Source organism: Tremella mesenterica, assembly GCF_000271645.1.
Source record: "Tremella mesenterica DSM 1558 unplaced genomic scaffold TREMEscaffold_3, whole genome shotgun sequence".
Taxonomy (NCBI): Eukaryota; Fungi; Basidiomycota; class Tremellomycetes; order Tremellales; family Tremellaceae; genus Tremella; species Tremella mesenterica.
Window position 1 is genome coordinate 273,302 of NW_006711227.1, and position 22,142 is coordinate 295,443.

The following is a 22,142-nucleotide window of genomic DNA, read 5'->3' on the forward strand; positions in this document are numbered from 1 at the left end:
TCATCATCCTTGCATCGATCATTGGACCCAGACCCACTGCTGCCTTCTGAGCAGGTACATTCCACCCACGGTGAGTACCCAACGATCTGATCCATCTCTCGGAAATAAAACCCACGCTGACGATTGACCAGGATTATACCTGATCCTCCTCGACCGGTGTCGTCAGCGACCATGTCATCAGGCGATCCAACTCGCAAGATCGGCAAAGCTCCTTCACCCGGTCCTAGTCGAGCTCAAGTTTCTTCCGCCGCGTTCCTTCATCACCTTCACACTGATCCCAACTCCCATCATATCACTTTATCCGCCGCTGGTGGTCGACATGGTGTACTCCCATCCCGTTCCCCACCACCCATGACGGTACCTCTCGAGACGGGCAATGTGGAACAATCTCGATCTGGCGATCCTCCTTCCCAATCTCCCTCTAATTCCCCTGTAGCCGCTTCGAAGTCGAGCAGTCCATTGAATGTTCGTACATTATCAAGAGGCTCTTTCAGACGAGGAAGACCCAGCACCGCACCAGGAAGACACTTGGAAGAATCTGCATCCCGCGTCGCCGAATACCCTAGTCCGGACATGCTCGACGTACCCCTCTTGAGCGATCCTCTAGTGATACCCCCAGGACTGCAGGCGATAGCAGCTTCTGACGATGCGTGTCTCTCTCAAGTCGCTCAAGATGAGATAGATGCTGCTACAAACGCTTTGGGTGTCGTATCTCTTCAAGAAGGGACGGACGCCAGTGGTAGGAAGGTTGTAGGAAGATCTGGGACGTTAGGAGAATGGATGGCTACACCCCGTAGTCGTACAAACCCCGAAACCACAAAAAGGTCGCCTTCCGACGTTATGAACTGGTCCACTTTCGCTGAAGCTTATTCATTCGGTCTCTTCGATCCCAACAGAATACCCATGGCTCCTGTCCCCACTGCCCTTTCCTCCGTCACCATGGTCCCGGCTCGTTCTTCTCCCGGACAGGAGCTAATGCAACCCTCGAGTAGCGATTCCAGTGGAGCTTTGAGTACTCGGCTCACCGCCAGTTCTTTCGGAAGCTCTGGAGGTTCCAGTGGGACCACGTTCAGCTCCGCTCCTACTACATCTACCAGTTCAGGCACTCACTCCACTTCGGCACCGCTCAACAGCTCAATGGCTGCTGCCATGGCCGCTAGGAAGGCCTTCGAGTTGGAGAGTATTCCTCGTACCAATGTCGACCCACCCACACCCGTCAGACCAGATCGACTCGCCCTACCATCTTACTCTTTCGCGGCGGCCACCGTTCGTATGGCTGCCAACTCATTCCGTGACACCGACATTGCACCCTTCGGTGCTCCCAGCCCTGAGCGTGAACTTTTGGATCCTTTGTCATCAGTCATGTCACCTTCGAATAGCGCCATGTCAGACAGTGCTAGTTCTGATCCCGGTGCATCGAGGTTTCCCCTTAGTAGGAGCGTTTCCAGCGCATACACCGGTCGAACAAGAGACGAAAATTACCCTCCTTATCATCTACCAACCATCAAAGCCAGTCCAGTCAGCACCCCAGATGAAAACTCACACCATCGAAAATTGAAAGAAAATGAGGGAAACGCCGGTAGTCCGAACGTTGAGAAGAAACCACCGTCCCCTACCACTCTCAAGCTTAAAGGTGGAGTTCCTACCACTCGAATACCACCAGCCTCCGCTCCGCTCGAGAAAGCATCCGAGTCCGAACCTGTCATGGATTATTTTGGCTCTGCGGCACTAAGAGCCGAATCCAGCAGTTCATCCTCCCAGACTGTCACCGAGAAGAATACCCCTTTCCATCGCGAGATCAACCCCGAGGCTGCTCCAGCTAGGCAACTGTTCTCGGATTTTCAGCTACCACCCGTTGCAACTCCTTCGGATTTGGAGACCATATATCACAAGGTTGGATGGCTTCCTGCTCCCATGCCTCCCAATGAGGCTGCACGTAGGAGGGCCCTCTATCGGTTCAACATTTTGCACACCGCTGCAGACGTCAACTTTGACCGCATAGCTCACCTCACAAAGCTAGTGTTCAATCCCAAAATGGTGCTCATCGTCTTGATGGATGGCGAAAGACAGTGGCATAAAACACATGCGTCCATGGGTGCCGAAGAAGCAGCTCGGATCTCTTCTTTTTGTGGTCACGCAGTTTTGGGGAGGTGAGTTCTAATTTTGCGCCCAGATAAAATGTGCTAATACCAGAACTGACGAGCCGTTCGTGGTATTGGACTCCCATTTGGACTGGCGTTTCAAGAAGAATCCTCAGGTCGTCGGACCTCCTTATGTACGATTTTACGCTGGAGCGCCCTTGAGGACAGCGGAAGGGCATAATGTTGGAACTTTGTGCATCATCGATGACAAGCCGAGGACAGAGTTCCCACCCCGCTCTCGCTTGATTCTGAAAGAGTTTGCCGCTGTCACAATGAGGGAGATGGAGTTGTGGCGAGATAAAGTAAGTTCGATCGCTATCGTTATGTGTGAAGGTTCAGCTCATGGCTTAGCTTCAACTTCGTGTTCGTGACAGAATACAGACGGCGATGGAAGAGTTCACCAGGGAATGCCTCGAGATGGATGCAAAATGGAACGCCACCAATACGGAAGCTGCGGCGAGTATGGACGTTGTCTATGCCCGAGCTACTCAACTCGTGACCTCTGCTCTGGGCCTGGATGGTTGTTTCATCTTGGACATCAGTCAATTTGAGATGATCGAACTGGAGGATGCAAATGGCAGCAAGAGGACTATCTATCGGGCCGATCCATATGGTCTCGAAACCCATTCGCCCGTTTTGGAAAGGCATGACAATTTCGGACCTGTCGCACCCCTTCCTGTCTTTGCTTCTACCCACCAACCCATGAACACTCGCGAAATGACGCCGATCGAGCATGAGAAAATGTCCGATTTCCTTCTTCATCATCGTGATGGTAGGATCTTCGAAGACGTCGCTCCTAGCTGGATCCGATACATGTTACCTTCAACACTACGATATGTCATGTGCGCCCCAATCATCGGTATCAACAAACAACCCGTCGCTATGATCTGCGCCTACACTTCCAACAAGGCCAAGCAATCATTGGAAGGATACGAGCTTCAATTCTTGCGTGCTATCGGGATCATCATACTATCTGCTGTGCTTCGAAGGAGAATGGTTATGGCTGACAAGACTAAAAGTATCCTCATATCTTCGGTCAGCCACGAGCTTCGAACTCCCCTGCATGGTATTTTGGCGTCAGCCGAATTGCTAGAGGATACAAAACTTGATTCAAATCAGATATCTTCCCTCGAGACGGTCAAACTATGTGGTACTGCATTGATCGAAACGGTTAATCACGTACTAGACTTCACTAAATTGGCTGGTTCCGCTGGGTCTTCCGGTTCCTCACCTTTCAAACCAGTCAAAGCGAATCTAGCATTATTGGTTGAGCAGACGGTGGAGGGATGTTGGGTGGGTCAACGAGCTCGATTATCAATGGATGAATCGGATATCGGAAGTTATTACGCCCCGCCCTCCTCGGCCACCGGTAAAGCAGCTAGAAGGTCGCAAAGGGAGGCTCACATAGAGCAGCTTGCTCAAGTGGAAACGGTCGTCGACATCGCTCAACGTGAAAGAGGATGGATTGTCAAATTCGAAAAGAGTGGTTTACGACGTGTCCTCATGAACTTGGTTGGTAACTCGCTCAAGTTTACAGAAGAAGGTTATGTTCAGATCACACTTCGTGAACTCCCCCATTCACCTGGAGCTACGAAAATTCCCGTGGAATTGGCGGTCATCGATACTGGTAAAGGTATCGGTAAAGAATTTCTCAAAGATCAGCTTTTCCAACCTTTCTCTCAAGAAAACCCTTTGCAGACCGGTACAGGTTTGGGTTTGGCAATCGTCAACTCCATCGTACGGTCCGATACAGTCGCTGGCAAAGTAGACGTGTGGTCATCAGAAGGTGTGGGAACGGAAATCCGAGTTTCTTTCGAGGTCGAAGTGGTCGAGGAGGATGACGAAACGGACTCTGTTGTCTCTTCTGCCGTTTCGTCTTTCGGCGGAGGAGGTATTGGTCGAGGAAGATCAATCTCCTTTGTGAGCTTTGATGTCACTCAACGAGGTCAAGCACTCGTCCTTGATGTCTTGGCGAGTTACGCGATGGGAATGCAATTTGACATCTCCGACTCTCCCGATATTTTCATCGTTAACGAAGATTTTCAATGGCTTCGTGCACACGTGCTCGAGACCCGACCTATCATATTTCTTCTAGCTCGTAGGACAGCACAAGCCATACGTGCTATCAATCAATTCAACGAGAATGGCGGCCAATGTCGTATCGTTTACAAACCTGTCGGTCCGGCAGGCTTTAAACGACACATGCAAGAAACATTGGCAACTCTTGAAGATTTACCGGATGATGATTGTCGTTCCAACTTTGACACCCCTACGGATGAAAAGGAGATCGAAGACTTTGAAGTTGATCGTCCTACTATGTCGAGAGAAGATACTTCAACAAGTCAAGAAAGTACATCGACCGTATCGGAATTGACCAAAGGCAAATTTCAATATACAGGTGAAAGAGTACCTTTACAACGTCGTAGATCAGAAGAACAAGAACAACAAGCAAGGCCAGCCATGGCACCTAGAGGTGTGACTTATCATAATATCAAATCCTCGACGGCTGGGAAACCCGATGTGGTCGATAGTCCTTTGCCAGGATCACCGAATAGTAGTTTATCCACCATCTCTTTGGCTGACGGAGGTGTCATGTTGAAAGCGGCGACTTTACCTGCGGAAGCTGCGCCCAAGAGGGAAAGCGTGGTGAGAGTCATGGTGGTGGAGGATAATGCGGTTAATCAGAAGGTGTTGGGTGCTTATTTGAAGAAACGGGTGAGTGATGGATTTGTTTTCCTTGTGGTCCAACAGGATGTTGTCTACAACTCTTTGACTTTTTCACTCTTGTCACCTGTCGTATACCCAAATCCTCCTTACACGCACACACACCAGCCCTTTCGATCTCACTTTTCTCTTTCGAGATCCTTATCTCACAAGTTCAATTGGCTACGCTTCGTGCTGAACGTTTCTCCTCCAAGAACTATCCTTGATCTTCATACTGACGCTTTAGGGCATTGAATACGGTGACGCGTGGGATGGGAAAGCTGGCGTTGAATTGTTTGAGGAAACGCCCGCTAATTATTGGGAGTGAGTGTCATACTTTTTCAATTCATTCAAAATTATCTTACACATCTTCTCCTTCTCCTACCAAGATTTTGTCTTCTCTATACGAGTATGTCATCTGATAGTCAGCGTCATCCTGATGGATATCTCAATGCCAATTATGAACGGTCACGAAGCCACTCGAGCCATACGTAAGATTGAAGACCAACGTAGAGCTCAAGCTTTCAACTCAAAACCCGTCTCTGGTCTTCCTCCCATACCTTCCTTCTCTGGACCTAGAGGTGGAGCTTCTAAGATGTCCATCCCACCCGCACCCGTCCTTCAAGCCAGAGTGAAGATCTTCGCTTTGACAGGATTGGCAACTGCGGATGATAAGAGGGAAGCATTTATCAGTGGTGTGGATGGGTATTTGGTCAAGCCAGTTAGTTTTGTGACTTTAGATGTGATTTTCAAAAGTGAGTTTGGTTGTTTTGTTGTTTAGATCATCTTGTCTTCATCACCCCTTTATCCTTCATATTGGTGGATCCCCTTCCTTGTTCGTCGACCGATCTCAGATCCTACTCGTCCCTTCACAGGAGAATTGTTCCCTCTCATAAACCTCTGCTGTGCACGATAAGATTGGAACATAACAACATGACCTTTTGAGGTCATCAGAACTGAAGGGATGTGGAAAAGAAAGAATGCTGATGTCAGAACTCGGGTTCTGAGTTTTTTCAGCTGTCCGAGCATATGTAGCATTCAAGTGACGTCGTGGAGTGAAGCGGAAGGAAAGATGAGAGATGGAAATGATAAGAGATATGTAGAGATAAATAGCAATTCCACTTGAAAACGAAACAAAAAAACGAACATGAAGTATCGTCGCATATATACCATATACAGTGATTTGAGAATGTCGCATCATGCATAGTGGTCTCTCCATTTGTCCGTTTGCAATTTACTCGGACTAACTCTCTATCTATACTCTTTGTCATCCAGACAGTTTCGAGGGTATTAAGCTCGCCAAGCTACGTGGACTGCATCTGTTCGATATCTATTTATCAGACGAAATCTCTAGCATCCCATCCTCTCGTGATGGTGAATGTCCTCTTCACATACTTGTACCTCACATAGAAACCGGAACGGCGCGGGACCAATTCGGCTGGGGAACCGTTCCGATTTCTATGTTAGTTGCCAGTAACATTGAGTGGTGAAACGACTGATGGAACGGAACGTATACAATGATCAAGTGTGAGAATCGATGATTCTACACACTATGTATCATACATAGGTTATGATGTTAAATGTGAAAGAAGTTTTCAGATCAGAAGAGGAATAATTCGAAAATGATACAAAAGTAATGTTTTGACAAGAGAACGAACATACCTCTGAGTAACACTACTATTCTCCATTTTAGTCACTTTACCCATTCTAAAAGCTAACAAACCAGCTTGAGCGATCATAATCCCATTATCTATACAAAAACTTTGATCAGTAGAGAAAACTCTACCACCTCTTTCAGATGTCATGATACCCATCATTTCTTGTAACCTAAGATTACATCCTACTCCACCAACTATGAGAACGTCTTTTGAACCTACATGTGCCATGGCTCTTTCGGTTATTTCCACTAGCATTGCAAATGTCGTTTCTTGAAGTGAATGACATAGATCTTGAGGTGTTATGATGTCTTGGTTTGTATTTTTGATATCTTTTGATATTTGTCGAGTGATTTCAAATTCGTTTGGGGTATTTTTGAGTTCATCTTTGACTTCTGTTGACGTTGTGGGAGTCGTTTTTGGGAGAAGAGGGGGTTTGTTTGGGGTATTATTAGTTTGAGGATTGTCTTGAGATTGAGGTTGGTGTGGGAAAGGTCGATAATTTTTATTTTTGGTATATGCCTCTACGGAAGTAAGAATTCCAGCTAATGTGATATCCATACCTTTGGTACCGTATGGTAAAACGACTAATCGTTTTCCTCTGTTTTTATCAGCTGTCGGCGGACTTGTACTTGAGATGACATCCTTGCGACAGATCATGAATAAACGTAGTCATGGTTCTGACCTCATTGATTCATGTGTTGTGATATGGAGATTCGCGTTGTGGTCGTGTGAAATTCATCTTAGGTCCACGAATCAGAAAACACTCGTTCAAGTTATTTCCGACTACAGTGACAAAGTGAGAATAGAAACGACGGGAATGATGGACGGCGTTTATGCGCCTCTGAAAAAGAAATAACCCACCGCCTCGCCTCGACCTCAATGTTGTACCCCGGACTAGGATCATTAGGTAGTCCTATGACCCTGGCGAACCTATCTAGACAATTACCAATGGCTATGTCTAATGTCTCGCCGAAGATTCGATATCGTTGTTGAGAATAAGCGATGACTTGTGTGTTGCCGCCTGAGACGTAGAGGACGATGGGATTGGTTGAAGAGGTGATTTGACGACCCATTTCGATATCTCAAAAGTCAGCGTTGCGCCTCGTAAACTTCTTTTTTGTCACGGCTCGAAGAGGCACGATGAACGTTGGTGGGTTCTAGAGAATTGCGTCGAGACATGTCCTTAGGGTGTGGTAAAGTGAGGTGGATACAAAGTGAGTGACATAGGCTATCAAGTTGGAGTTAGGAAAAAGGTTTGATTGGATGGTAGGCGAAAAACTTACGACCTATACAATGATTGACACCGACCAGGGGAATATTGTGTAATAAGGACAATGTCCTGGCTACCAATGCTCCAACTTGTAAAGGTCCTCCCATTCCTGGTCCTATCTCGTCAGTTTCTATCCTATTCTCACGTACTTCGTCCCACTTGACGGCTTCATATTCCACATTCTCCTCCGTCTCTCCGCGAGTCACAAGTCATCGTACTCAACGGAAAGACAATGACAAGATAGCCGTAGAAGATGAAAGGTGAGATATATCAAACAGGTCAAGCCCAATATCTGAAAGAGATTAGAAGAACAAAGATATGAGTGGAACTCATGGGAGAAGGACAAAAAAGTCAACATACCCTTTGTAAAAGCGATCACATCCAAATCTTCCATTCTAACCCCGGCTTTCCTCACTGCCTCTTTGATCACCTTCACAGCCCGTTCTCTATGATGTCTGGCCGTATCGCTAGGTAAAAATCCCTCGCCCGCAGGGGTGATATAAGTGTGTCTGACATTTGAGAGAACAGTCACTACCGTAGCTTTTTTTATCGCACCTGCACGGGGAGGTTCGTGAGATATTATACCCGCTCCGAATTTATTGGCTGAGCCTTCTATACCCAGACAGAGGAGTTTGCGGGCTTGAAGTTAGTTTTTGCTTCAATTGACTGTTTCATCCGAGATGAGAGATGAAAGAGGATGGAATGGAAGAGAGGGACATGGGACAGAAGTTGATTGGGGACGTACTGGGCTTTGGGAGAGGAGAAGGTTTCTTCTTGCTCCCACTGGCTATAGGATGTGAGTCCATATCGGTACGCTACTCCAGCTTATGTTCTTGCTCTTGTGATTTATGTGAATTTGGGGTGTTATAGTCCAGAGCCAGATGAAAGAAAGGCAAAACTGAAGTGGAATTTTCGAAAAAGTTGGCAGAAGTTTGAAGTTTGCATCAACTTTTTGATTCTTCCTCATGATCATGACGACAAAGTTAAAGATATAAGTACTTACAGTTGGTCAATCATGGGTGCTTTCGACCCTCCTATATTGTATGACAAAGGTTCTTACATCGGTCAGTTTTGATTAGCTGAATGACTAGCTCAAAACTGACACATAGAGACCGATACGGGCAGTACGTCCTCTTTCCTTCCCTTACCCTCTGCTCCCCTTACCTTCACTTCGTCTCCTTCGCCTTCACTTTATCACTGCGAATGGAATCTCGGCTCAGTTCTACACAGATTATTGTGGTCAGCCAGAAGATGAACTCGTATCAGTGCTAAGCATATAGACAAAGTATCGAGGAAAGCTTCGATCGTAGGTGCTTCCAACATCATCTTAGGTGGGAAGAGTATCATACAGAATGGTAAGTCTTCAATTACTCTCATCCTCTTGCTTTCCTACACATGATCATATCTCAATTCTATTTTCTCTCTTCGATTCCTTTTCGGTGAATTCGTGTCTTTCTTCGAACTCTGACTACCTCCTCGAACGAGTTTCCCACCTAGGGATCATATCGATCGGACAAATCCGGTCTCTTGTTCAAACATAACCTACGGTCTTGTGTCGACTCTAAGAGGTCATCGTGAAAGATCAAAGAGAGAAGTAGCTATATAAGTGTTATTGTCTTACGAACAGGTGCCATACTTCGAGGAGACTTACGTAGAACCATACCTGGTCAACATATAGCCATCACAATGGGAAGGTATTGTGTCATAGGGGAGAATACGATCATACGGCCTCCTAGTCGATTTTACAAAGGGTCAGTAGGTTTCATCAACTTCTTATTTGTGCTTCTTCATTTCCTTATTTCCTCATTACTTATCTTTTCCCCTTTCTGTGGTCTACCTCTACATGGATCATTCCATCTTAATGTCATCTCTCAGACTGATACATTTAAAATTGCCGTAACTCCTCGTGTACCATCACAAGGGGTCCACATTTTCCCTCCATTTGACGCATTATGGGTTTCTCATCTTTCGAGGAACCCTTCCCAATGATATTTGTCCGCTAGGCAAGAAGGCTAGGGGAGGGATGAAACTTGACGAGATACTGTGAAATTTCCCCAAAAGCGATTTCGGAATGACATTTAGTACCTTTACATATTATCCAGTCAAAATGGGTGATTTCGCTCAAATTGGTAAAAATTGTATAATCGAAGCTGCCACCATTGGGAGTGGATCTGAAATCGGGGATAATTGTATTATTGTGAGCTTTTTTTGTTTAAACTCATTGTTCATCCTCTTCCCTCCCTCCTCCCTCCCTCCTCCCTCCCTCATATCTACTCTTTCGTATCTAGTCTCTCGTCTCTCTAAATCTTACTCTGACCCTTTCATCTCATACCACCATCCCCTATCACACAACCACCGGAGAAAGCTCTCACATCAACAGTTTCCCATGAGAAACCTCACAATACAAAACTTTTCAAAAACAAACGATATCCACGTATAAAGCCCACGTCTGCACAAATCCATCCTCAATCCTGTCGAAACTCAGCATTGTAAAAATGAAGAGGTACAAGGAGATGGAGTCTAAGAAGAAACTGAACAACTGACGGAAAGGGAAAATTCACAGTGATCAAAGATTTATCACTCATCAAACCGAATACAGTCTTACCTGAGAATACTCAAGTAGCTTCGTATACCATCTGGGCGGGAAATCCAGGTAAGATGATTGGGACTTTACCTGAGACTTTGCAAGAAGTTGTGGAAGGGAACGCTAAAGGTTTCTACGGACGCTTTAGGTCTGCGTAAGACGAAAGAATAGTACATATGTATATTTGTGTATGTATATGGAATGACTCTGATCTAACAGATCATGTCCAGATTGTACAACTTTGATTTGATGGTATTTTATGCCACCTGACAACGTCCAAATTCTCGCAAACCTTCTCACTTACATGTTTAAATAGGTATGTAAGTAATAGCATTTCTTGGCTTAGCGATTGTGGTTCCCCCACATCTAAGACTTCTGGGGAATCATGACAAGGTGCATATATCATGTACAGCTGGTCTCCTTTGGACATGTAACAGTCGTTTCATCATCTCTTCGTATCAAATGACATTATCTACATAATTTCATCCTCGTCTAATCATTTCTCATTCAATTTCATATCAACTGCTTCATTCATCAATCGTCAAGGCGGAGTTTCTCCTTCATCTCGTTCCTCGTCACTCGTCACTCATCACTCGTCATCGAATCGTCTATACTTGTCATTAAGTTTTCAACACCAAAACCAATCATCTCCTCCCTTCCAACTCCTCACTAGAAGGTCTACTTCCCATACTCCACAAAGTAGAAATACTTTCATTCTTACCTACCCTCTTCGGACTTCCATCCCCTTCACCAGATCTACTAGACATTGATCTTCTGAGATTCTTCGGTCCAGGAGAAGTATAAGTTTTATCACCTTTACCATCCGAAATATCTTTAGCTCTTCTCTTTTCCCTCTCATCGAATAACCTCAATGCCTCTGCTGCTTTTTCTGGTGATATCTTGGTAGGATCTTTTTCTGTGGATGTGGGTGAAAGAGGTTCGTATGAACCTAATATTGATGATAAACGTGATAAAGGACCTTCTTTATTCTGAGAACTTGGAGGAGATGTATTTGTGTTGATAGGATTATTTCGTTCCGTTTGTGGGGTTTGAGAAGATATGGAAGAGGGATTGGGAGATATGAATGGGTTTTGTTTTTGTTCGAATGGAGAGATAATTGATGAAGGTCTGGATCTCACTAATTTACCTAACCATGACACTTGTGGGTCTTCACTTGGAGAGGGGAAAATGATAGGTTGTGGGGTGGAGGAGGATGTGGAAGGTTTATCAATACCCATGAGTTTGAGTGTAGCTTCGAGTAAATGTCGTTCTTTACGATCGTTTTCGTCTTCTGCTTCAGGATCAAGTTTACGTTGAGATGGTTGGCCGGATGGGAGGGATTGGGAAGATTGGGTGGGTTGGGTGATTTGTACTAACTGGGGTGGTTGAGACGATTGGGTGAGGGGAGCAGTACGACCAACCAAAGCCAGAGGTTTCAAAGCTGATTTCTCTTTCTCCTTTTCTTTCTCGGAAGAAGAACCAAATCCGAAACTTCGTAAATCGAGTGAGAACCCACGTCTGGTCTGGCAACAATCAGTAGCATTCCCTAAACTCTATCTTCCAGCTCAACTCTCTTCCCAAGCTGGTATGACACGAGGTATATGTATGTCATGGATGGTTTCTGACCTCCAAGATCGGATAAGATTCAACAACGACCCATGTGGGTCCTGAAACGAGGTAAGGTAGAAGACAAAAGGCAAACACTCACCCTCTTCTCCGCTTTAGTCTCCTCTCTCTCCTTCTCCTCGATGAGTACCGGAGCGGAAATCTTGGTAGGTATGACACTCATCGGTCTACTCTTCGCTTCCCCCGCTCCTGTCAACTTCGAATCGGAGATAGATGGCGTCAAGGCGAACATCTCCTGAGCTGTAGGTTTTCGCGACATGCCAGATGCCGATCGACCCATACGACGAGTCTTGTAATCTACAGAGAGAATCTGTTCGAATCCTTCTTGAGCAATGATACGATCGATGATTTTCGAACAGTACAGAGTGAGAGCTTTGTTGGCTTCGCGAAGTTGTTTGACTTCTGCTCGAAGGGCTGAGATCAGTGATCCATTTCCATTTGCTGACTTGCTAAATCCGCTCGACCTACACAACCGTCCAAATCTAGTCGTGTGTGTCATTGGATAGAGCATTCCGTGAACTCAAAGAGATGAACATTTGGGTTACATGAGCAGTCCGTCAGAGTCAGGAGCGACAGGGGAAGAGTCTTGATATACCAAAGACGGGAAAAGGATGGGAATGCGGAAGAAAACTCACCCTCCCCTTCGTCACCTTTCCCCAAAACCCTCATCTCTCCACCTTGTGCAGCCTCTGCCCTACCCAACTCAGCAGCCAAATCCAATCCACTACCAGTAACAGGTAAATCTCCCAGATTCTCACCCTTACTCTTCCTTCTAGGTGGCGGTGCTAACAAATCTCCCTTATGACCCTTCCTTCTTCCTTTTGTGGAAACAGGAACCGAATCTAAATCCTTGGCGAAGACGTTTTCATCTTCGAATATCGGACTTTGAGCTTCTAGATCCGAATGAAGTTCTTCCATCTCTTCATCTATCTCTTCATCTATCTCTTCATCCAATGTTCCTAATGTTCCTAATCTTCCTTTTCTCCCATCTTCATTCCCGAATCCATCTTCGTCATCGTCGTTTTCGTGAGCTTCAACAAACTCCGCCAGGTCATCATGATCTTCCGTGCGTATGACTGGAGGAGCGATAAATCCTCCTCTAAGGTTCTCGTTGAAAGTTCTATCCCTCACTAAGAATTCCCAACCTTCATTCTCTTCTTTCAGCTTTACGTTCTCCCCTCTTAGTTCGTGAACCTCTGCTGAGAGTGTGTGCAGTTGAGCTAATATGGCACTGTGAGCTACGTGAAGAGAAGCGAGCTCTTCTTGAGCTTGTTCGTTGGTTTCTTTCTTTTTCACTGGGACAGTGCTGGATTTTAGAGCGATTAACCGGGTTTGGAGATGTTGTTCTTGGGCGAGGAACGCTTGACGTTCGGCATCGAATGATTTTTCCTGTTTGTTAGGGAGACATCCCAGAATCATGGCCCCGACATGTGTCTTCGATGAAACCAGTCGAAGTGCAGTGAGCTACATTTATGTTGTACCTGATCGCTCCCGATCCCCCTGTCTAAGCACAGAAAATCAGGGCGACCTCCCTTTTTGACATAACTTCCGTGAGAGGTATGAGATCAAGAATGACACTCACCTGCTCTGCATACCTCCTCTGAGCCTCCCGAGCATTTCTCTCAGCTTCTGACAATCTCGATCTGATCCGATCTAGTATGTCGTTTCTCTCCTCCAAATCGGTCTCCAGTCGGCTCTACCCCATCAGCACACACGTCACATGCTTTACCTCGATATATATGCAAAAACTACCCGTACGTATCATATCTTGATTGAGGATTCAAATCGACGACACTACTCGCATTCCCACTCAGTTTCATCCAAACTATTCTGATCGTCCAATTCTCCGCCAAACGTCATATGTCAATCACACCAAGAATCCAACCAGATCAATTGGAATGTGGGACATACCTGCTCTGCTAAACTCTCCTCTTGTCGTTCTTGCAACACCTGTATATTCCTCGCCAGATTTTTCTTATCAGATTCCAAACTAGCATGTATCATCTCCATCTCCTCTATCCTCTCCATGAGCTGGTAGTCAGTCTGGCATCATTTCAAATTGGACATTGCATGACCAAGAAAAAGGTCCATGGGTGGTAATTGGTAATGAGGGCGAGGTTGAGCTCTCTTTCTCTTATCTTTCTACGTGGTTGAGTGGAGAGAGCATAGGGTGGGAAAGAAAGAGGGGGAAAGGTTGGGAGGGAGGGAAGGATAAGGTAGGACAGACATCTCATACAAAACAGAAGGGTGGTTCGAAACTCATGTAACAACAATGAAGACAACTCACCTTCTCTCCATTACTCCATTCCTCTTTCAAAGCCATTACGACCTCATCTTTCCCAGCTCTATTAATCTCATCATCACTACGTTCCCTCAAACCACCCATAACACCCACCGCTAAACTTTTCCTTCTACCCTCCAAATGCCCATCTCCTAACTCTTCATCTCCTTTCCTTGATATCTCATTAAAGCTCTGCAGATCATTTATCCCACTTTTCCCCCTTCTCACTCCATTCAAAGAATTTGTTATATCCGATAAACCTCGTTGACCATTTTGGGCTGTTCTATCTCCTTCCGAAGAATGTGTGTCAAATCTGAGCTCGTGAATCTCACTTCCTTCGAAGCTTCGGCCGATGGACAAATCCCTCGAGGATGAAGTATATTCGGTGAATTCGTTAACTGCGGGATTGAGGTGACTTTCGGATTCTTTCGGATACCCTTGAGGATGTGTGGAGATGGACCCAGAGGTTGATTGGGATATTCGAGACGGAGTAGAGATGGTTTGAGGGGTAGGGGGTTTGGTGATTGAAGGAGAGGCACGATGTCTACCTGGTGGAATGGGTCGGGGATGGAGAGGTGTGAGGGACATGTTGATGGGTGTATCGAATATGTTTGGTTCAAATTTACAAGTAGTGTCTTCGAGGAGTGATGGATATTATTGATAGTGAGGATGGACCGATCGATCAGAGATACCACTCCACTGAGACCACTAATCCAGATGATCAAAGATGGAATGATATGGAATATGAGGTCTGAGCGGGTCAAGGTTGACGAGAGGGAAGGAATGGTTACAGGTGGAATGTGGTTCAAACGTCGTGATTTGGTGATCGAACACTGAACACTGAGAGTCAAAGGTCAAATGTGAACTTGTGGAAGTTGAAGAGAGAAACGTCCTCAGGTAGCGGTGCAGCCAAGAGATATATATGCAAGATGAGTAAGTTAGTATAAGAAGAGTAGAAGGGTAGGTCGAGATGTACTGTAGCAAAGGGCAACGATTAAAACTGTCTGTGCTCAACGGTAGGTATAAGTTAAGGTACCCTCTTCTCGCGACTGATTTTACTTTTCACTGGAAAACCAATTTGGGCTCATACAAATACTGCATATGCTCTACTTTCAGACCATATCAACTAGCCACGCTCTCCTTTTCACTCGACGTGGGACCACTCCCAAATTTCTTACTCATCAGGCCTTCCTGTCCATTCTTCACGATGGGTGTAACGGCGGATGGGATAGGTTTGACGAACCGACCTCTGAATTTCGCCTTGGGAGTGGGACGGGATGGTGGATGGGAGAATTTACAATCGGCTACGAGGGGTCAGTGTCCATCCGTATTGGATTTGTAGCATTCGTGATAGATGATCGACATGGATGAATGTGTCCCAAACAAGTCCACCAGGAGGGGGGGGGGAATGGTTATTGGAGGAACAAAGAACATATGGATAAGTACGGAAGACAATGGGAGAGGCGTGATGGAAAGAGTGGAACGAAAAGAGATGAAAAGAGGAAAGGGTGATTGGTATTTGGTCAAGGAGAAACGAAACACTATAATAAGAGAGGGAAGAGTAAAGTCGAACAAAACTCACGCCGTGTACATCTCTCAGCATACCTACATTGAACTCCCGGCTTGTCATCATCCAAAGCTCCATCCATCAACCTTTTCGAACTCATGACCACTTCCATCTCCCCATCCTCCCCTTCATCCCCAGAACTGAGAGGAGCAGGAGGGACGACAGGTTTTTCCTTTGCCAACTTGGCTGCTGTGAGAGCGGGAGGTGGGATAGGATTTCCTTGTTCGTCTTCATGACGATATGGACATGAAGGGTTGGAACAATTTTGGTATTTGCATAACATCCTGCTGGGTCCAGCGTTTTCGCCTATGAGTCAGTTGAGGTCTTCAGCGTTCGATCTTGATCAAATAGATCAAACCTCTTTTTTCATACTTGGAAAGGACCTCGAAAAGATAGGACACAATCAACAAGCCACGAGATTGCGGAGTATTGGTATTGTGTGAAAGAGTGGCTCCAGCAGCTCATGAAGTGGAGAGGAATGGATTAAAAATGAAAAGGTTTTCCACCCACCCAACACCGCCGCAGGTGACACATGAGACTTTGTACATTCCCCGTCTTTACATCCCTTCCCAGCTTCACAAGCTTCTTCACTCAAAACCATTCCAGTCTTTTCATCCGCCACGGGACTAGGGTGAGAATAAGGACAACGGGAATTAGAACATCCCACTCCATATCTGCACAAAGCGGTCGAGGTTGGTTTGTCAGGTATAGGACCAGGAGTGGACGAGTGTGGGGTTATAGCGGAAACGGAATGAGATCCCAATTTTGTGTGGTGGGTCACTTTGACGGGCGCAGATGGTTTGACAGAAGAGGCGGGAGCAGGGGCAGGCGGGGTGGGTTGAACGGGTTCTTTGTCTCTTTCCTGTATTGTCAGCATTGCAACATATCTTTCACCACTGTCAATCTTGTGAATGGCGGATAGTCGAACCTTGAATGCTACGACTTAGATTCTTGATGATATAGCTGCCATTTAGATGAGGGAAACAGTCCAGATGCTTGTAGGAGAAGGAAACACGCCAACCCACCTCCACCATCTTCTGCATCATATCCCCCATCTGAGCCATACTCGCTTGCATCATCATCATTTGCGCCATCATCTCTTGTTGGCCAGGAGGGAAGTAACCGAATGGACCTGGGACCATGGGTGCCATCGGGGCTGAACCATGCCCGTTTCGGAACCCATTACCACCAGCTGCAGCATCAGCACCCAATCTTTATTTTATACCAATCTTCTTTCCCACGATCGAATCACAGTACTTCACAAATGATGCCTCAAAGGGACTACACCGCCAGAGTATTGAAAGAGGCAAAGGTAAAGTCACTCACCCATGCCCATAGGCTGCTGTCTGCTAGCCATACCTCTTACGTTCATCACTCCTTGACCTCTGTTACCGATACCCATCCCCATCCCCATTCCAGGTGCAGGTCTCCCGCCTAGTCTATCAGCAAGATTCCGACCCTCTTGACCCATCTTCGGCCCGCTTGGAGGTCCATCCGATACTCTTCGTTTGTTTTGCCCATCTTGTCCAGAATCAAATTTCCGTTTCTCGGCGTGACCCATACTTCCCAGAGCGGTATCTAACAGTCTTGAACCTTTAGCGGTGGGTGGTTGTCTTTCACGAGGTAGATTAGTTGCCGGTAAAGGGGAGGGAGACCGAGGAGCGGATACTACGGGGGGAGCAGTGGATGAAAGGACATGAGCGATGTCGAAAAGCCAATCTAAGAAAGAAGGATCAAAGTCGCTTCCGACCACTGAGAGTCAACAAAAACTATTCCTCGCCTATCTGTCAAAACCCGTATCCCTCAGCCGCTGATATGACAGTTTGACCATTCTCAAATGATGGGCCACTTGGAGTTCTGATGACAGAGACATTGTACGATAGGGAACCAAGTAAGACTCACAATCATCCATTTCACTCTGCACCTTATCTTTGAACAATCAGCACTAGCGCCACAGCAATCATGACAAAACCCACCACGAGCATTCCCATTAGCTATCCAGATCAGCTCTATCATGTACGAAGTTGACCAAGAGCTTACCTAACAACACGGTTATATATTCAGCCATAACGCTATCTAATATGTCAGCCTGGGTTTGCCATAATCACCAACAAAGATCGCAAAGCCGGGGCGTCAAAACATCTTGTCATGACAACATGTGCTGGGAGGGTGACAAGAGGAACGATGGTAGCTAGATAGAGAGAGAGGAGAGGGGGGGGGGGTTGAGCTCACCATTTGGCTCTGCCCATTCTCTCTTCTCCAACTCTCTTTGCACCTCGGCCTGGGATCAGTCTCGCCTCTTCAATTAATCCTCTTTCTCCGCCTCAATCTCTCTGAATGAAGCTACGCAACAAAAGTATCCTCTCCGCTGTACTCTTCTTCCATCGTCCCAGCCACCCAAAGACCTCTTGATTTGTCTCTCCTGAACACCAACGTTCTTCATCTGACCAATGCTCCTAGGGTGATCTCCACATCTAAGAAACCACGATTTGAACCAACGACATTACACGATCCCTTGAGTCATCTCCCCGCCTCCGACACTACCAATTTGTGGCAATAGCTTGATACATGTTCCATTTCAGGTGAACGCCGAGGGAGGTAATCTTTCGAGAAAGAATCAAGTACGACAGGAGGATAGAGAAGAAGGTCGTCAAGATGTAAAGATGAAGAGGGACATACTTGCAGTCTAGCCTGAGCTTCCGGATTCATAGCCATCTCCTTTTTCTATACGATGCTTTTCTTTTCCCACTCGATTCCAGCTGATCTTCAATGTCGTTCTTGTTGATACCTTGTCTATGTGAATAGTCGATTGAAGTAAATAGATGAAGTCTAATGAAGTATGTGACAGGGTGGGTGAATGGAGGGGAGGAGAGGGAAAGTTGGAATCGCCGAGATATTTGACAAAAGTGGCGGTGGCGAATTGGTCAAAATGGGTAAGTCAAGCAACTCGAGGGTCGAGGAGACGAGTAGAGTAAACTCACTTGCTGGGGTCGTAATGTGAGGGCAGCGTGATGAATGATAATGCAGTCGAGTGGAGGAACTGACCGGATGCATAAACTATGTAATCGAGTCTGACTGGGTAGATGTTTACATGACCACCAATACGGTCAATATGTCATCAACCTCTTTGGTGTTACTTATTCGTACATTAGCTACCACAACAAGCCAATAAATTCAGCCCTTCCCCTCTCTCATCCTCCACTGTTCTTATATTCCGCCAAGCGCACCACCAATCATTGAGAACTATATGAACGATGGCTTTATGATTGATAAAATAGAGACCATCATTGTTGCCCTTTGAAAGCATCTTTGACGCTCTGTCTCAATTCCCTTTCCCCATCCCCACCTTCCCTCCCCGTCGTACCGAACCCAGTCTCCTCACGCTCGTCAGTAAGATCCAGGATTCTTCTCGCCAAAGATGCAATCTCTCCTTCCCCATCCTGATCCATCGCGTCGTCTTCATAGTCATCCTCTGACTGAGTGGTGTCGTTGGTATCTCTCCTCCCGGATCGGGAAGGTGGGGGAGAAGCGGCCAGTTGACGGATGGAGGATATGAGGATGGGCGAAGAACGGATGTTGTTGATCAGTTGAGGATCCTCGGATTCTAGTAACTGCACAATTGTCTGAAGGTCAACGAGGATCCGTAGTAGTGTTGCCAAGCTATGATGCTGCAGTACCAATCTCTCCACATGATAAGTTGGCAGCGCGCGAATATGAGGTGACAAATATCCGAGCACTCACCCAAACAGCGATATGTTGGAAAGTGATATCCGGGCTGGACAAGAATCTGACCAGGTACGCATGTAAACCCCCGTCCGGCTTGTTCCACACGGCGTTGAATGGTGCGTAATCCTCTGAAGCTGGGATGTCAGCCCAAAAACAGTGAAGAGGCCTCGAAACTAACCCTTTGAGGACAGATTGCCCAAGGCGGCTGCACTATTACCCTGCACTTCGACGCTGGGCGAGTTGGTGAGCGGTATCAGTACTTCGCATATCCCCATTTCCAGCAAAGTTGGTTTGAGATCATCTACGACCGTTAGCTTGCCCTAAAGTGAAAGAAAAGGCTTGAGCTCACCACTCAAGGCGAGAACGGCGACACAAGCGGTCATCTCGCTCTGTACAGCCAGAGGAACCTGCAGCACAAGGTCCTTGATCCGTTCCACTGCTCCAGCTTGAACGATAGCACCCTTGTTGCGTTCGCTGCTAGCGGCGAGATTTCTCAGGGTGGAGATGGCGTGACACTGCACCTCCTCGTTCTCATCAAAAGAGAGAAGCTCGATGAGAGGGACGAGGAAACCAGAGTCGATGATTGGAGATTCGTTCTGAGGGTGGATGGAAACGTTCCGGACGCAAGCAGCGGCAGAGAGGATTAGAGGAAGGTAGGAGGAGTGAAGTAATCGTAGTAGTGGTTTCAAACCATCGGCTTTCACAATTTCGAGCTGATACTTCTCTGCATCTGTCAGCTTATGTTACCTAGAAAGAAAGCAGCTCACCATCACTAGCCAGGTTACGGAGGGCGAGGGCAGCTTGACATTGAACTTTGAGACTTGGACTATCCATGAGAGCCACCAAGCTCTGCACAAGTTTCGGTTCGTTCTGCGCCAGCTTTTTGCGGTTCGCGCCGTCTACCGCGATGTTGCTGAGGGCTGTGGTACAGTAGTATTGCACATCTGTGTCCTGAGAGTTGAGAAGAGACACCAATACTGGTATGGCACCGGCGTTGACGAGCTGTTGTCGATTTTCATCTGACAGATCAGTCATCTGAAGCCCTGGGGAGACTCATAAGTCAGGACATACCAGAATGAGTCATGTTAAGCAGGGCGCCAGTAGCATTACGCTGCACGCGCATATCTTTTGACTTTGCTAATCGAGTGAGAGGCACAAGAGCACCAGATTTGGCGATTTGGGTCTTATTCTCATCTATGATCGTCAGCGTCTCATCTTCCTTGAGACAGTTTAGCGAGAGTCTCGCCTGTTCGACTCAGATCAGGCCAATCGAAAACTCACCATGAGTGGCCAGGTTTGTAACACAACCGACAGCATTACATTGAACTTCTACATTCGGACTGAGCATTTGTCGAATGAGAGGTTCGAGCCCGCCTAGGGAGACGATGAGGAGTTTGTTCTCCGCTACTTGTGTCAACTTTGATTTTAATCTCACTTAACCACACTCACGATTGACGGCGAGATTACCCAGGGCAGCACTGGCCGCTCGTTGTACTTCGGCATCATGACTAGTCAGAAGGTAAAGAACAGGATCAAGTGTGTCTCTTCCCACTTCCCGAACTTCTTTCTCTGTGATCTCGGCGAAGGCTAGGGCTGCAGAACGTTGAAGATCGACATTATCGGAGAAGGAGAGTATGGTGAGAGCTGCGAGTGGACTACCGGAGAAGAAGTTTGTGGTGGAGCGGTCTGTCTCGGGTCAGCGTTCTCACCACGGTAAGAAAATACATAGGAGTGACTCACTTTCGAGATATTGGAGGAGATCTGCGACTGCTTCTCGTTCGTTTTCCAATAACAAGGGCTCATAGCTGTTTTTCCGTCTAGGACCACCTACTGAGTTAGCCTCACTAACTGATCTTCCGGCTCATTGTATATGCACGAGGACCGGTCACTCACAACAAGAGCTACATATACCACCCATGATTTCTCAGAGGAGTGTGAAAGTGGCAGAAACAAAGGGGCCTGCGAAGGGAATCACTGTTGATGCTTGAGGGTTCACTCGAGGATTGTATCACGTTAGTGTAGGATAGTGGTACCAAGACCGGAGCATGGACAGAAGGATAACGAAGAGAAGATTTGCAGTGTGAGAGTGACGGACGGGGAGTGAGGAAAGGATAACCAAGTGTGGGTGGGATATGCAGAGTGGTTACAAGGGGACAGTTCACCCACAGGCCACAGGCAATAGGAGCGCGTCCAAACCCGGTTAGACTCTGGCGGCTCAATCGGCGTTACGGCGATTGCTATGTGGCACAATGTTCACCCCTTCCCACCTCGTCACTTTACTTTTGTACCTACCCTCTGCTTGATACTATTGGTGACATTTCATGCCATTGGTATAACAAGGAGCAATGTATGACGGACCAGTAAGAGATGGTATGTGCTAGTGTAGATGCAAAGCTGTCGCTGACGAAAAGGTAATCGTGGTGGTCATGGAGACTTTCGTTGGTCAGCCATCGTGGACGATAAGCATCGAGGTGGGTTCTCCCGTCTTTCTCCCCGAGCCGCACGCCCCTCACTGCCTTCACACATTAGGCATCGCACTGGACAAGCACCAAGAAGAGATCAGAGTGGAGACACATTGGGATTCAT

At 46.7% G+C, this 22,142-nt stretch overlaps 6 protein-coding genes across 6 annotated transcripts; 2 read left to right on the forward strand and 4 right to left on the reverse strand.

The window, feature by feature from the left end:
* Positions 1-171: 171 nt before the first annotated feature.
* Positions 172-5,625, forward strand: TREMEDRAFT_28527 (uncharacterized protein; the record flags this gene model as incomplete). The annotated part of the gene is made up of 5 exons (XM_007003131.1): positions 172-2,150; positions 2,194-2,443; positions 2,493-4,856; positions 5,092-5,168; positions 5,274-5,625. 5 exons carry the CDS (start codon positions 172-174, stop codon positions 5,623-5,625), a joined length of 5,022 nt encoding a protein of 1,673 aa, XP_007003193.1.
* Positions 5,626-6,134: 509 nt separating this feature from the next.
* Positions 6,135-8,578, reverse strand: TREMEDRAFT_68029 (uncharacterized protein; the record flags this gene model as incomplete). The annotated part of the gene is made up of 6 exons (XM_007003611.1): positions 6,135-6,174; positions 6,507-7,100; positions 7,364-7,583; positions 7,786-7,887; positions 8,133-8,411; positions 8,518-8,578. The coding sequence occupies 6 exons, from the start codon at positions 8,576-8,578 to the stop codon at positions 6,135-6,137; spliced, it is 1,296 nt and encodes a 431-aa protein (XP_007003673.1).
* Positions 8,579-8,787: 209 nt separating this feature from the next.
* On the forward strand, positions 8,788-10,514 carry TREMEDRAFT_28730 (uncharacterized protein; the record flags this gene model as incomplete). Its single annotated transcript, XM_007003148.1, has 6 exons — positions 8,788-8,836; positions 8,882-8,896; positions 9,053-9,127; positions 9,400-9,523; positions 9,855-9,969; positions 10,323-10,514. 6 exons carry the CDS (start codon positions 8,788-8,790, stop codon positions 10,512-10,514), a joined length of 570 nt encoding a protein of 189 aa, XP_007003210.1.
* Positions 10,515-11,000: 486 nt separating this feature from the next.
* TREMEDRAFT_60894 (uncharacterized protein) lies at positions 11,001-14,851 on the reverse strand (the record flags this gene model as incomplete). The annotated part of the gene is made up of 7 exons (XM_007003371.1): positions 11,001-11,909; positions 12,065-12,396; positions 12,429-12,464; positions 12,618-13,446; positions 13,565-13,678; positions 13,894-14,013; positions 14,270-14,851. The coding sequence occupies 7 exons, from the start codon at positions 14,849-14,851 to the stop codon at positions 11,001-11,003; spliced, it is 2,922 nt and encodes a 973-aa protein (XP_007003433.1).
* A 534-nt stretch (positions 14,852-15,385) lies between these two features.
* On the reverse strand, positions 15,386-18,545 carry TREMEDRAFT_60895 (uncharacterized protein; the record flags this gene model as incomplete). The annotated part of the gene is made up of 10 exons (XM_007003372.1): positions 15,386-15,567; positions 15,846-16,136; positions 16,341-16,692; positions 16,856-17,022; positions 17,157-17,582; positions 17,733-17,759; positions 17,807-17,824; positions 17,871-17,906; positions 18,063-18,111; positions 18,510-18,545. The coding sequence occupies 10 exons, from the start codon at positions 18,543-18,545 to the stop codon at positions 15,386-15,388; spliced, it is 1,584 nt and encodes a 527-aa protein (XP_007003434.1).
* A 318-nt stretch (positions 18,546-18,863) lies between these two features.
* Positions 18,864-21,667, reverse strand: TREMEDRAFT_38130 (vacuolar protein 8). Its single transcript, XM_007003238.1, has 10 exons — positions 21,450-21,667; positions 21,297-21,383; positions 21,006-21,242; positions 20,838-20,960; positions 20,628-20,750; positions 20,324-20,575; positions 19,906-20,280; positions 19,735-19,857; positions 19,572-19,690; positions 18,864-19,513 (listed from the first exon to the last, which is right to left on the reverse strand). Exons 1-10 carry the CDS (start codon positions 21,472-21,474, stop codon positions 19,115-19,117), a joined length of 1,863 nt encoding a protein of 620 aa, XP_007003300.1. The 5' UTR covers positions 21,475-21,667; the 3' UTR covers positions 18,864-19,114.
* Between the last annotated feature and the right edge of the window lie 475 nt (positions 21,668-22,142).